Raw genomic sequence first — 14,697 nt, forward strand, 5'->3', positions numbered from 1 at the left:
GGTAGTCTGGTTCATCAGGCTGACCCCTGACCCCTAGTCTACTACTGGGTAGTTTAGTTAATCAGGCTGACCCCTGACCCCTAGTCTACTACTGGGTAGTCTGGTTCATCAGGCTGACCCCTGACCCCTAGTCTACTACTGGGTAGTTTAGTTCATCAGGCTGACCCCTAGTCTACTACTGGGTAGTTTGGTTCATCAGGCTGACCCCTGACCCCTAGTCTACTACTGGGTAGTTTAGTTCATCAGGCTGACCCCTGACCCCTAGTCTACTACTGGGTAGTTTAGTTCATCAGGTTGACCCCTGACCCCTGGTCTACCATTGGGTAGTTTGGTTCATCAGGCTGACTCCTGACCCCTAGTCTACTACTGGTAGTTTGGTTCATCAGGCTGACCCCTGACCCCTAGTCTACTACTGGTAGTTTAGTTCATCAGGCTGACCCCTGACCCCTAGTCTACTACTGGGTAGTTTAGTTCATCAGGCTGACCCCTAGTCTACTACTGGGTAGTTTGGTTCATCAGGCTGACCCCTGACCCCTAGTCTACTACTGGGTAGTTTGGTTCATCAGGCTGACCCCTGACCCCTAGTCTACTACTGGGTAGTTTAGTTCATCAGGCTGACCCCTGACCCCTAGTCTACTACTGGGTAGTTTAGTTCATCAGGTTGACCCCTGACCCCTGGTCTACCATTGGGTAGTTTGGTTCATCAGGCTGACTCCTGACCCCTAGTCTACTACTGGTAGTTTGGTTCATCAGGCTGACCCCTGACCCCTAGTCTACTACTGGGTAGTTTGGTTCATCAGGCTGACCCCTGACCCCTAGTCTACTACTGGGTAGTTTAGTTCATCAGGCTGACTCCTGACCCCTAGTCTACTACTGGTAGTTTGGTTCATCAGGCTGACCCCTGACCCCTAGTCTACTACTGGGTAGTTTAGTTCATCAGGCTGACCCCTGACCCCTAGTCTACTACTGGGTAGTTTAGTTCATCAGGTTGACCCCTGACCCCTGGTCTACCATTGGGTAGTTTGGTTCATCAGGCTGACTCCTGACCCCTAGTCTACTACTGGTAGTTTGGTTCATCAGGCTGACCCCTGACCCCTAGTCTACTACTGGGTAGTTTGGTTCATCAGGCTGACCCCTGACCCCTAGTCTACTACTGGGTAGTTTAGTTCATCAGGCTGACTCCTGACCCCTAGTCTACTACTGGTAGTTTGGTTCATCAGGCTGACCCCTGACCCCTAGTCTACTACTGGGTAGTTTAGTTCATCAGGCTGACCCCTGACCCCTAGTCTACTACTGGGTAGTTTAGTTCATCAGGTTGACCCCTGACCCCTGGTCTACCATTGGGTAGTTTGGTTCATCAGGCTGACCCCTGACCCCTAGTCTACTACTGGTAGTTTGGTTCATCAGGCTGACTCCTGACCCCTAGTCTACTACTGGGTAGTCTGGTTCATCAGGCTGACCCCTGACCCCTAGTCTACTACTGGTAGTTTGGTTCATCAGGCTGACCCCTGACCCCTAGTCTACTACTGGGTAGTTTGGTTCATCAGGCTGACCCCTGACCCCTAGTCTACTACTGGGTAGTTTGGTTCATCAGGCTGACCCCTGACCCCTAGTCTACTACTGGGTAGTTTAGTTAATCAGGCTGACTCCTGACCCCTAGTCTACTACTGGGTAGTTTAGTTAATCAGGCTGACCCCTGACCCCTAGTCTACTACTGGGTAGTTTAGTTAATCAGGCTGACCCCTGACCCCTAGTCTACTACTGGGTAGTTTAGTTCATCAGGTTGACCCCTGACCCCTGGTCTACCATTGGGTAGTTTGGTTCATCAGGCTGACCCCTGACCCCTAGTCTACAACTGGGTAGTTTGGTTAATCAGGCTGACCCCTGACCCCTAGTCTACTACTGGGTAGTTTAGTTCATCAGGCGGACCCCTAGTCTACACTTGAAGTTATTGAGGGATGATGATGTTTTGGCAATGTGAACATAGGAATTCCAGAGTATGGAACCTCTGCTAGAGAATTGACTGTGAGGGGCACTAAGTGACAACCCACTCACTACAGATCATTTGCTGTGCCATGTTTGGAAGAGACCACTCCCAGACAGGTTTCAAGACAAGGGTTGCGTGCCAAATGACACTCTATCCCCTATGTAGTGCACTACTTTTGACTATAGACCCGAACACAGTGTGTAGGAGGATGTCATCCCCATACTAGTTGGGCGTCATTTCTCCCATTTGAAGGGTTAATGGATGAGCGAAGTAGAGTCCTAAAACGTCTGGTTTGGTTATTGTGATGACCGGGGCTTACAGCGTAACAATAAGTAGATATACATATCCTATTACATATCCTTTGTAACATGTCGTTATCTTGTTGTCCTCAACATGTAAAAAGTATCTTATTTCATATCGTTATTTGATTTTATGGTTTTCTAATAAACTCAAGCTTAATAGCTCCCTATGTTACGTATGATGACACTTCTCCCATTCCATAACCTTTGAACCCTGTTGTCCAGCTAGTGGGTTTGAAGTCAGGCCAATATCAGCGGTCACCGAGGTCACTCTTGCCACGTTGAGAAACAGTCCAGCTCACAGAAATGTTTGGCGCTGACACACCGATGTACACCTCTCTCTCTCTCTCTCTCTCTCTCTCGCTCTCTCTCTGATTAGACCACCTGACTCCCAGAATGCATCCCAAATGGCACCCTATTCCATTTATAGTGCACAACTTTTGACCAGGGTAGTGCACTTTAAAGGGAATAGGGTGCCATTTGGGATGCATGCTGGGAGTCAGGTGGTCAGGCACTGTGAGGACTCTATCAGCTATCAGCTGCTAACTAACCTGATGCTGCAGTGCAGGCTGTCAGCTTCACACCAAGTGTCATGACGTCACATTGAACTCATGGTACTGGTGTGGTCTGTGACGTCACATTGAACTCATGGTACTGGTGTAGTCTGTGACGTTACATTGAACTCATGGTACTGGTGTGGTCTGTGACGTTACATTGAACTCATGGTACTGGTGTAGTCTGTGACGTCACATTGAACTCATGGTACTGGTGTGGTCTGTGACGTCACATTGAACTCATGGTACTGGTGTGGTCTGTGACGTTACATTGAACTCATGGTACTGGTGTAGTCTGTGACGTTACATTGAACTCATGGTACTGGTGTGGTCTGTGTCGTGTGAAATAAATGAGCATTATGTTATGATCCCTTGACGTGCATTGATGTCCTGCAGACCGTCTGCTACTGCTGGCCAGTAATGGAGGCCACTGACAGGTGGGCAGAGTAGTTTGTACGTATATTGTGTCCCAAATGGCACCCTATTCCCTATATAGTGCACTACGTTTGACCGGAGCTCCTATGGTCTCTTGTCAAAAGTAGTGCACTAAATAGAGAATATGAACTTTATAGAACCCTTGAGATAAAGAATCTCCTTTATGAGGGAGAGACTTGGCCAAGAGCATAGGCCTTCAGTGTGCAGTAAAAACCAACAGACACATGCATACTGCAACACACCAATACAAAACAAATGCTATTCCAGGAAAAAGTGCTTTCTAAATATCAAAATTCACCCATACAGGCAAAACCTTATGTTCTAGTGACTAGCCTACTTGAGGACTTGAATGCAGCATTACATGGTCAGTTTTGACCAACATGTATTCCAGGCCGGCTTTCTAGGATACTCCCAGTTGAAAGCAGAACGTAGTTCCCAGAGTTATGACATTGTCAGATATTATGCTGTATCTACAGTATGTATCAACTGTTGCAGTTTTGACCTTGTACAGTATTGCTCTTTAAATCTGACACAAATGCACAAGATGTTGCAAAGCTAAAAAAAAAAGTACAATAACATTCACCTTGAATATTATAGGACCATATGCTAGCTTGCTGGAACTCTAATTTGCACTCATCCATAATGTAATATAGCCTACGCCATGTTCTCACCAGTGCAGTGTCCCAAAAACTGCCTCTGTTGGATCAACATGTTCTAAATCACATAGTTGAATTCATTCATCTCCCCTATTTGACCTAGATAGTTTGTGTGTATGTATTGATATGTAGGCTACCTGTGCCTTTAAAAAAAATGTATATAGTTCTGTCCTTGAGCTGTTATTGTCTATTAATGTTCTGTATTATGTCATGTTTCATGTTCTGTGTGGACCCCAGGAAGAGTAGCTGCTGCTTTTGCAACAGCTAATGGGTATCCTAATAAAATACCTAATACCAAATCTTACAGTAACACATATTGACATACAAATGCTATCTGACCTGTTTTGAAACAAAATTGGTATTATCTCAGAAATGTCTTAATCCCCTTTTCAGGCAATAGCTTTAATAATATCAATGGAAATAGGGCCACTGAATAATGATATCCAAATGTTATTCACTAATATTTTTTGGGGTTGCAGTCTGTCTGCAACATTTCAGTTGTGACTGAAAACCATTTATGAAAACGGATCGGCCGGTTGCGTTACTTTCTTCCATTTGTGTGGAAGAGATTGGACATGCGGCTGATAAGAATGTGCTGGCGTAAGGTGTAGAATTACAGGGAACATTTTTCTCAAGTCACGTTGGCTGCCCCCCACAACTTGTCCCAATGCATAGAGGCGCGCTGCACGCGGTATAAAGAGGCATCAGAACGCGAGGGGTCTTCCATTCATTCTCAGAACTCCTGACATTCAGGTGGATCTTGTCCTGCCGCGTAGCCGCCAGAATATCCCAAATAGCCATCACCATTATCAGGTCGGACAATGCTGCGAGTCAGGTGTCTCAGAGGAGGTAGCAGGGGGGCCGAGGCCGCCCATCTGATCGGAGCTATGGTTGGTATTTAGTTTCTGTTTTTTGTTTATTCAGAAATGTACAAAATCATAAAATGTGGAGATGTATCAGGGGAGCGCAGCTGCGGCAAACAGCTGTTAGCTGTCACTCAGAAAAGTGGACACATTTCATTTCAGTTTTTTACAATCTGAAGATTTTTTTTTTTTTTTATTGAGTTTGTTCTGATTAATTTGAACATTCTTCTTTCAAATAAAATGAATTGGCTATTTTTTCCACTTTCTTTTCACAGCAAAATGCTCAATTAAATGTAGGCCTACCAATCAAAAAGCAGGTCATTTTCTTTCATGACTTGATTTTGTCCGGACATAGACAAGTTTTTGTTTCAAATAAAACGAATAGAGCAGCATTTTTTGCCTCACTCAAGAATTTCGCTTGCTGTTCTCTGGAATTGTGAATTAAGTAAAATCCTTCTGCACGAAGTAGAATGCAAAATTGATACAGAAATTAAAACATTAATTTATGGATTTATTGGAAGAGAAAGTTTCTGCTTTATTTGGAAGTGTTTAAGAGAAAAATGTGTCCGGCAGCATATTTTTGCGCGTGAGTGACAGTGGCCAGCTGTTCCATACAATGGAGCTGCCCTCCCTGAACCCACTGACACCGAGAGCTGCGCATGTGCACGCAGACCCCTTGAAATTATATCTCCAACTGAGATAACTGCGTTTATCAAGCGCACCTTGACTCAAACCCTTTAGGCCTTATCGAACATTAGGCTTTAACACCTTATGCTGACAAATGGTTTTCCTTTTGACTTTGTGATGCTTCTGTCTTTGTGTAATGTAGAATGTGTATGATAAGGCTTACTGTAAGAGATGAAGCTAACAGGTCATTTAGTCCTAGGTCTACTTATCTTTAAACCCTAGTTCTCATGGTCATGACTTCAAAAATCCCCTCAGTTAAACTACTGATTGGAAAAGTATATTCAAAAATCCACACGGAAGCTTAACATCTTAATCAATTTGATTTGTGTGAATGTAATGTTATGGTAAAGCTGTGAACGGCCCTGTAATAATGTGTTGCGTTGGGTAGCCGACAGTGTGACCCAGTGGCATACAGCAGTTTCGCGCCCCGCAAGTTCTGAGCAACACATGTTTTTTTGGGGGGTGGAAAACAACTAACTTCCTACAATTCTACACATTTTGCCATGGGGAAAAGATAACAAATTTCAGTTTTATATCTAATCCCATGCTATTGTACACATTTTGCCATGAGGCTGAGAGAAAATGTTGCAGCTAATTTCCTGTCTCACTTTTTTTTTGCAATGATTGCGGAAGGCTGCGGGGGTGTGTGGGACACCAGTGGTGTGACCACACCATGACATGAGAGCAGATGATACTTATACAGCTTTTCATCTTTCTGCAGCTCGGCCGCGCGGTGACTGGCTGGGTGCAGGGCGTGTTCCAGAGGACCTCGAGTTCCGCCGCTGCCGCGTCCGCCGCGCAGCCCCAACGCGCCCTGGAGGAGGACGCTGTTACTGAGCCTGCGCAGCAGGAGTGCCCTGTCTGCGCGTACAACGAATGGGACCCGCTCGAGGAGGTGATTGTAGGCCGCGCCGAGAACGCGCGCGTGCCTCCTTTCACTGTAGAGGTCAAGGTAAGGTGATCAAATCAGAACTCACAATTATGTAGAACAAATCTACACTATTATGTTCAAACTAAAATGCATGCGCCATAAAATATATAAATATATTATTGCACTGAGTTGATGAAAAATTAGCCTATCGCAAATAGCAACAGCTTCCTTACAAAATACATTCACATCTTAATGGGACTCACCTGCTTAAATAAAATATAAATCATTTAAGTAAACTAATGAATGAAGAACCCATAGTGATGTATTAAACTCTTTCAACAGGCTAACACATATGAGAAGCATTGGCCCTTCTACCAGAAGTATGGGGGCCAAACCTTTCCTGAGGACCACTTGAAGAAAGCTGTTGCTGAGATTGAGGAAATGTGCAATATTCTCCGTATGGAGGGAGTTACAGTCCAGAGACCCGAACCCATGGACTGGTCCTTCGAGTACAAGACTCCAGACTTCAACTCTACTGGTAGGCAGAGGGGAGCGCTACGGGATTGATTGATTGGTTAATTGATTGGTTGGTTGAATGATTGATCGTATGTTTGTTTGTGTGAATGGGTGATTAAGGGATTGATTGTTTGATGGAAGATTCACGACCTGAACATTGAGATTGAGTAAAAACCCTGTGTGTCTCTAACATGTCTACTCATATCTCCTCTTCCCCCCCCCCCCCCCCCCACACACCTCCCACACCCCCAGGCATGTACGCTGCCATGCCCAGAGACATCCTCATGGTGGTGGGGAATGAGATTATCGAAGCCCCCATGGCCTGGAGGTCCCGCTTCTTTGAGTACCGGGCCTACAGACCACTCATCAAGGAGTACTTCAGAAAGGGTGCCAAGTGGACCACCGCCCCAAAACCCACCATGTCTGATGAGCTGTACGATCAGGTGAGGTGTTAGATGGCATTCTGACCACGAGAGGAGCTCACTCACTTCAGAGTCCCTGGTCCTGCAGGGATCACATACTAAACAAGCGTTCACCGTAATGTAAGTTGCTATTACTATACCTGGTATATATTACTCAAACTGTGCTTTGGCCTTATCTCATATCCCATGCTATAAGTGACATACTACCCATGAGATTAGGCCCAAGCTTAGTGTGTTTATATTACCCATGAGATTAGTCCCAAGGACAGGGTGTGTATGTTAGTCATGTGGCAAGGGGCCATTTTAAAGGTACACCGTTCATACATGATAACTTAATGGCTGTAGATAATCCCCCCCCCCTCCCCCCCCCCCCCTCCCTCCCCCCTCCCTCCTTAAACTGAGACTCAGTGATGTGACATTGCCACAAGCAGCAGGGTGAACCAAAGATATTGCATATGAGTGTGATGCAAGAAGATGCACTCACACAGAGCTATTCATTGTAAATGTTTGTAGGCCTATGTAGCCAAATTGTATCTATGATCGTACGCTATCCATTCATGTTTTTTTTGTATGTTCTGTTTATATCTGTGAATTAACCAATGATGTCAGGCCACACCCGGCCATGATTACAGACACCTGTGTGTGTCCTTTGACACTATATAAACTAGTGACCCGCAGTGTTTGTCATTATACCCTGATGAAGACAGCTTGTCTGTCCAAACGTTGGTTATTAGGTTATTCAATTATTGCATCTGAGCTCCTAGAGTGTGCGGATCTCCTTTTCTTTATCAAGCACTCACACAGAGTATCTACACCGGTACGCTTCACTCTGCTGCAGTGTGAGAGCTGCAGCCTGCCAACAACGGTGGAGAAGTTTAGCCTCGTGCTTCAACACTCTTAACTGTTGCGGATATCGGCCCGATACTGCTGTTGACTTTGTTTATCACTGAGTCTACCTTTAGACCTGTCAGTCTCTGACCTCTGTCTGACCCCCCTCCCCCCTCCAGGACTAACCTGTCTCTCTCTCTACCCTGTCTGTCTCTCTAACCTGTCTCTCTCTCTCTCTGCCCCCTCCAGGACTACCCTCTGTCTCTCTAACCTGTCTCTCTCTCTCTCTGCCACCTTCCAGGACTAACCTGTCTGTCTCTCTAACCTGTCTCTCTCTCTGCCTGCCTCCAGGACTAACCTGTCTGTCTCTCTAGCCTGTCTCTCTCTCTGCCCCCTCCAGAACTACCCTCTGTATCTCTAACCTGTCTCTCTCTCTCTGCCCCTTCCAGGACTAACCTGTCTGTCTCTCTAACCTGTCTCTCTCTCTGCCTGCCTCCAGGACTAACCTGTCTGTCTCTCTAACCTGTCTCTCTCTCTGCCCCCCTCCAGGACTAACCTGTCTGTCTCTCTAACCTGTCTCTCTCTCTGCCCCCCCTCCAGGAGTACCCCATCCGTACGGTGGAGGACAGACACAAGCTGGCTGCCCAGGGAAAGTTTGTCACCACCGAACACGAGCCGTGCTTCGACGCCGCTGACTTCATCAGAGCTGGCAGGGATCTGTTCGTCCAGAGGAGTCAGGTATGGAGGCCACAATGCCAATAGCATCACGCTGTGTTCATCAGAGCTGGCAGGGATCTGTTCGTCCAGAGGAGTCAGGTATGGAGGCCACAATGCCAATAGCATCACGCTGTGTTCATCAGAGCTGGCAGGGATCTGTTCGTCCAGAGGAGTCAGGTATGGAGGCCACAATGCCAATAGCATCACGCTGTGTTCATCAGAGCTGGCAGGGATCTGTTCGTCCAGAGGAGTCAGGTATGGAGGCCACAATGCCAATAGCATCACGCTGTGTTCATCAGAGCTGGCAGGGATCTGTTCGTCCAGAGGAGTCAGGTATGGAGGCCACAATGCCAATAGCATCACGCTGTGTTCATCAGAGCTGGCAGGGATCTGTTCGTCCAGAGGAGTCAGGTATGGAGGCCACAATGCCAATAGCATCACGCTGTGTTCATCAGAGCTGGCAGGGATCTGTTCGTCCAGAGGAGTCAGGTATGGAGGCCACAATGCCAATAGCATCACGCTGTGTTCACTCCTTACTGAAAAGGGTTGCGGAGTGTGCAGCTTAGGTTCAGCGCTGCTGTGGTCAAAGTTCAGCCTTTTGGAATATTTTCTTAGCACCAGGCCAATGCTTTCCCTCATCAGAGAGACAGGTCATATGTATCTATCTCATCAGAGACCAGGCAGTGTTTCTATCTTCAGTCTGCTACAGAGAGCATAGATAGATAGATAGATAGATAGATAGATAGATAGATAGATAGATAGATAGATAGATAGATAGATAGATAGATAGATAGATAGATAGATAGATAGATAGATAGATAGATAGATAAGATAGATAGATAGAGTATTTGCCCAACAGAAGCCTACACTGCCTAGCTGCAATTAGATCCCCAGTCTGTTGCAAGAAGCAAGCCGACAGAAGCCGAAAGGACTGGTCTTTAGACTGATTCCTGGGTCACTGAACACATTGAGTCCCCGTTGAGGCCTTTAGTGTTTGTCAATGACCAAGTTCAGAGCCACTAATTAACACAATTACATAAAGGCCTAGAGGCCTACGCCTGGATCAGCTCTGTGGGACCACAGGGTTAACTAGTGATGGTAATGAATTGGGTAATGCAACACTTTATTTTATGTCCCAGTCTCAGAAAGTGTTTACCTGGTATTTACAAGTAAACTATGTGATATCAATAGGTACTTTCTGGAACATACTGTTGAAGAATTCAACACAATGGGTAACTAACTACCTGGTACCAAATGGTGTATAGTTATTAGTACTAGATATTACTAAGCCATTATTAGGTATCATTTAACCACGTCATTCCAATTTATTGTTGATTGATTCCAGTCATTATTTCTCAATTTCCAGGTTACAAACTACATGGGGATTGAGTGGATGCGTCGGCATCTTGCCCCGGACTACAAGGTACACATCATATCGTTCAAGGACCCCAACCCCATGCATATTGACGCCACCTTCAACATCATCGGACCGGGACTGGTGCTGTCCAACCCTGACCGCCCTTGTCGCCAGGTCAGTCCGATGGAGAGAAAGAGAAAGAGGGAGGGAGGTTGGGAGGGGGGGGGGGGGGGGGAGAGGGAGGGAGTGAAGAGAGAATGAGAGGAGAGAGAGAGACGTGGCGGGATGGAGAGAGAGAGGGAGGGAGGGAGGTTGGGGGGGTGCAGAGAGAGAGAGGGAGGGAGTGAAGAGAGAATGAGAGGAGAGAGAGAGACGGGGCGGGATGGAGAGAGAGAGAGAGAGAGAGAGAGAGAGGGAGAGAGGGCGATTGAGAGCAACAAACAGGAGAGAGAAACAAGAGAGAAAGGGAAGGGGGATATCTAGTCAGTTGTACAACTGAATGCATTCAACTGAAATGTGTCTTCCGCATTTAACCCAACCCCTCTGAATCAGAGAGAGGAGAGAGAAACAAGAGAGAGAGGAGAGAGAAACAAGAGAGAAACAAGAGAGAGAGGAGAGAGAAATGAGAGAAACAAGAGAGAGAAACAAGAGAGAGAGGAGAGAGAAACAAGAGAGAGAGGATAGAGAAACAAGAGAGAAACAAGAGAGAGAAACAAGAGAGAGAGGAGAGAGAAACAAGAGAGAGAGGATAGAGAAACAAGAGAGAAACAAGAGAGAGAAACAAGAGAGAGAGGAGAGAGAAACAAGAGAGAGAGGAGAGAGAAACAAGAGAGAGAGGAGAGAGAAACAAGAGAGAGAGGAGAGAGAAACAAGAGAGAGAGGAGAGAGAAACAAGAGAGAGAGGAGAGAGAAACAAGAGAGAGAGGAGAGAGAGAGGAGAGAGAAACAAGAGATGACCCTCCTGACCAGTTTGACCTTTCCCCCTGTATATACAGTCCTGCAGTGCCCTCTAGTAGAGTGATGCTGTAACCGATACAACTCTACATGGGAAGAGACTTCTGTCTGACCCACAGCATCTCTGATTTCTCTCCTTCAGGTGGAGATGTTTGAGAAGGCCGGGTGGACCGTGGTGAAGCCTCCAACTCCTCTCATTCCAGATGGTATGATATTGTTGTTGTTGTTGTTATTGTTATTGTTGTTGTTTGAGAATTCAAGACACCTATCAACAAAAGACAGCCCTATTTCTAGCACTTCCTGATTTGTTGACAGACAACTGTCGGTGTGGTCTTTTCATGGTGTGATGATATCTACGAGTGTCTGGTTAGTACATCTACCTGTTCTCCCATCAGATCACCCTCTGTGGATGTCCTCTAAGTGGCTGTCTATGAATGTCCTGATGCTGGATCCCAAACGGGTCATGTGTGATGCCAATGAGCATACCATCCACAGGATGTTTGAGGACCTTGGTGAGTGGAATACGACCTACATGTATGACCTATGACAGTTCATTAGAATCCCTCCACTAAGTATTCTATTCAAACATTTAGTATCTTTATTTAGGGATTGATTGATTTATTAGTTTGTCTAAGTTAGTTCAGATAAAGTTCCAAAACAGACCTTTTGACAACTGCCATTGGAGTAATGGATACTATTTACTCCTTCCTCTCATTTATCTGACTCCCTCCCTCCCTCCCTCCCTCCCCTCCCTCCCTCCCTCCCTCCCTCCCTCACTCCCTCCCTCCCTCCCTCCCTCACTCCCTCCCTCACTCCCTCCCTCCCTCCCTCCCTCCCTCCGTTCTCCAGGTATCAAGACCATCAAGGTGAATATCCGCCACGCCAACTCCCTGGGAGGAGGCTTCCACTGCTGGACCACCGACGTGCGTCGCCGTGGTACCCTCGAGTCCTACTTCCACTAACCACGCCAGAAACGGGCAGTTTTTATTGAGCTTAAGTAAGGTTGAAGTCCCAATCAACAATCTGCAGTTGATTTTTCCTTTAAAAAAAAATTAAAACCACATGTGTTGATTTAAAGTAAACAGTCCTGTGCATGACAGTGCCTTTCGCGACTACGCTTGGTTCTGAGTTTAATTTTAACGCTCAACAACAATAAAAGTTTTAAAAAACTCGCTTTTAGAGAGAGAAAAAGAGAAGTACTCAATAACCTCAATAAATACTGCATTTCTGGCTTGGCTATTGTGAAGCAACGTTGTACCATCTAAATGACTCTGAGTTAACATCAAAACGAGTGGTTTGTAAAGAGGGCAGGGTAGGCTACTCTATAGGTGTGATGATGATGACATCACATTTGGCCCGCGTCTGAAATGGCACCCTATTCACTATATAGTGCACTACTTTTGACCACTGCTTCCTTTTTATGAACTCAGAAAAAAATATCAACATTCATCCACTGTATTATCAATTGATGCTGCCATATGATCTTTTTTTTATATGATTTTTTTAATTCAAAAGAATGTCTCAAAGTTTTTATAGTAGATCACTATTATTAAACAATATGGATTTCTTATCTCATGTATTTTATATATTGTAAAAAAAAAAAAAAAAGAGAGAGAGAAAATAATGACTTAAACGGGACAAATGGATACTATATTTGTATTTTTCATACATTTTATTTGGGCTCATACATTTTATTTGGGCTCATACATTTTATTTGGGCTCATACCTTTTTCATTGTTTCCCAGAAATTAGCCTTTTTTATATCTTTGCTTAAAAGGAGAATGAGGTCCATATCAGATATTGTGATACCTTGCAGACCTGGGTCAAATATCAAATACTTTCAAATACTGCACTTAATTTAGTTTGGACCGGTAGAATGGAACCGATGTAATATGGTCCCAGAAGTACAAACGCCAAGCTAAATCAAGTGCACCTCAAACACTTTCAAGTACATGTATTTTTCAAGTATTTTACGTAAGTATTATAAACAAGTATTTTACAAGTATTTTATACTATGTATTTGACCCAGTCTGATATCTTATGCCTCTGCTGTCTTCTACAATAGCAACTGAGCCAGATCTATGCTAGTTATTTTCATTACACTGCTAAAGCTGCTTCTACGTTTGCATGGTCAAAAGACCTACAGGGTTCAGGAGGTCTCTGGATGCGTCCCAAATGGCACCCTAATCCCTATATAGTGCATAAAGTAGTGCACTATATATGGAATAGGGTGCCATTTGGGATGCACAATGTGTTTATGTAATTATATCGTTTTTAGTTTACGTTCATAGTAGTTTTCTCCTTGATACACATGTAATGTACTCTTGGAGATCAAGTGTTTTGAATCTTGAATTGACGTTCGATTGACCCATAGCATTAAAGATGGCTCAAGGATGCAATATCAATTATAAAAAATAAATGATAGAAAAATGTTTGAGAAATATTTCATTATTATTCATTATTATTACAATTGTTATTATTGTTATATTTTATCTATCTATCTATCTATCTATCTATCTATCTATCTATCTATCTATCTATCTATCTATCTATCGTGAGGGAAAAAAGTATTTGATCCCCAGCTGATTTTGTACGTTTGCCCACTGACAAAGACATGATCAGTCTATAATTTTAATGGTAGGTTTATTTGAACAGTGAGAGACAGAATAACAACAAATAAATCTAGAAAAACGCATGTCAAAAATGTTATAAATTGATTTGCATTTTAATGAGGGAAATAAGTATTTGACCCCTCTGCAAAACATGACTTAGTACTTGGTGGCAAAACCCTTGTTGGCAATCAGAGGTCAGACGCTTTTTGTAGTTGGCCACCAGGTTTGCACACATCTCAGGAGGGATTTTGTTCCCCTCCTCTTTGCAGATCTTCTCCAAGTCATTAAGGTTTCGAGGCTGACGTTTGGCAACTTGAACCTTCAGCTCCCTCCACAGATGTTCTATGGGATTAAGGTCTGGAGACTGGCTAGGCCACTCCAGGACCTTAATGTGCTTCTTCTTGAGCCACTCCTTTGTTGCCTTGGCCGTGTGTTTTGGGTCATTGTCATGCTGGAATACCCATCCACGACCCATTTTCAATGCCCTGGCTGAGGGAAGGAGGTTCTCACCCAAGATTTGATGGTACATGGCCCCGTCCATCGTCCCTTTGATGCGGTGAAGTTGTCCTGTCCCCTTAGCAGAAAAACACCACCAAAGCATAATGTTTCCACCTCCATGTTTGACAGTGGGGATGGTGTTCTTGGGGTCATAGGCAGCATTCCTCCTCCTCCAAACACGGCGAGTTGAGTTGATGCCAAAGAGCTCGATTTTGGTCTCATCTGAGCACAACACTTTCACCCAGTTCTCCTCTGAATCATTCAGATGTTCATTGGCAAACGTCAGACGGCCCTGTATATGTGCTTTCTTGAGCAGGGGGACCTTGCGGGCGCTGCAGGATTTCAGTCCTTCACGGCGTAGTGTGTTACCAATTGTTGTCTTGGTGACTATGGTCCCAGCTGCCTTGAGATCATTGACAAGATCCTCCCGTGTAGTTCTGG

The 14,697-nt window shown here is 44.9% G+C and overlaps 1 protein-coding gene across 1 annotated transcript; it reads left to right on the forward strand.

The window, feature by feature from the left end:
- Positions 1-4,691: 4,691 nt before the first annotated feature.
- Positions 4,692-12,108, forward strand: LOC311124493 (glycine amidinotransferase, mitochondrial-like; the record flags this gene model as incomplete). The annotated part of the gene is made up of 9 exons (XM_084198631.1): positions 4,692-4,821; positions 6,203-6,433; positions 6,695-6,890; positions 7,121-7,311; positions 8,719-8,856; positions 10,202-10,366; positions 11,289-11,352; positions 11,542-11,658; positions 11,996-12,108. Exons 1-9 carry the CDS (start codon positions 4,753-4,755, stop codon positions 12,106-12,108), a joined length of 1,284 nt encoding a protein of 427 aa, XP_084054757.1. The 5' UTR covers positions 4,692-4,752.
- Positions 12,109-14,697: the final 2,589 nt, after the last annotated feature.

The sequence above is a fragment of the Coregonus lavaretus genome (genome assembly GCF_964263955.1).
Source record: "Coregonus lavaretus genome assembly, contig: HAP1_SCAFFOLD_588, whole genome shotgun sequence".
NCBI lineage: Eukaryota > Metazoa > Chordata > Actinopteri > Salmoniformes > Salmonidae > Coregonus > Coregonus lavaretus.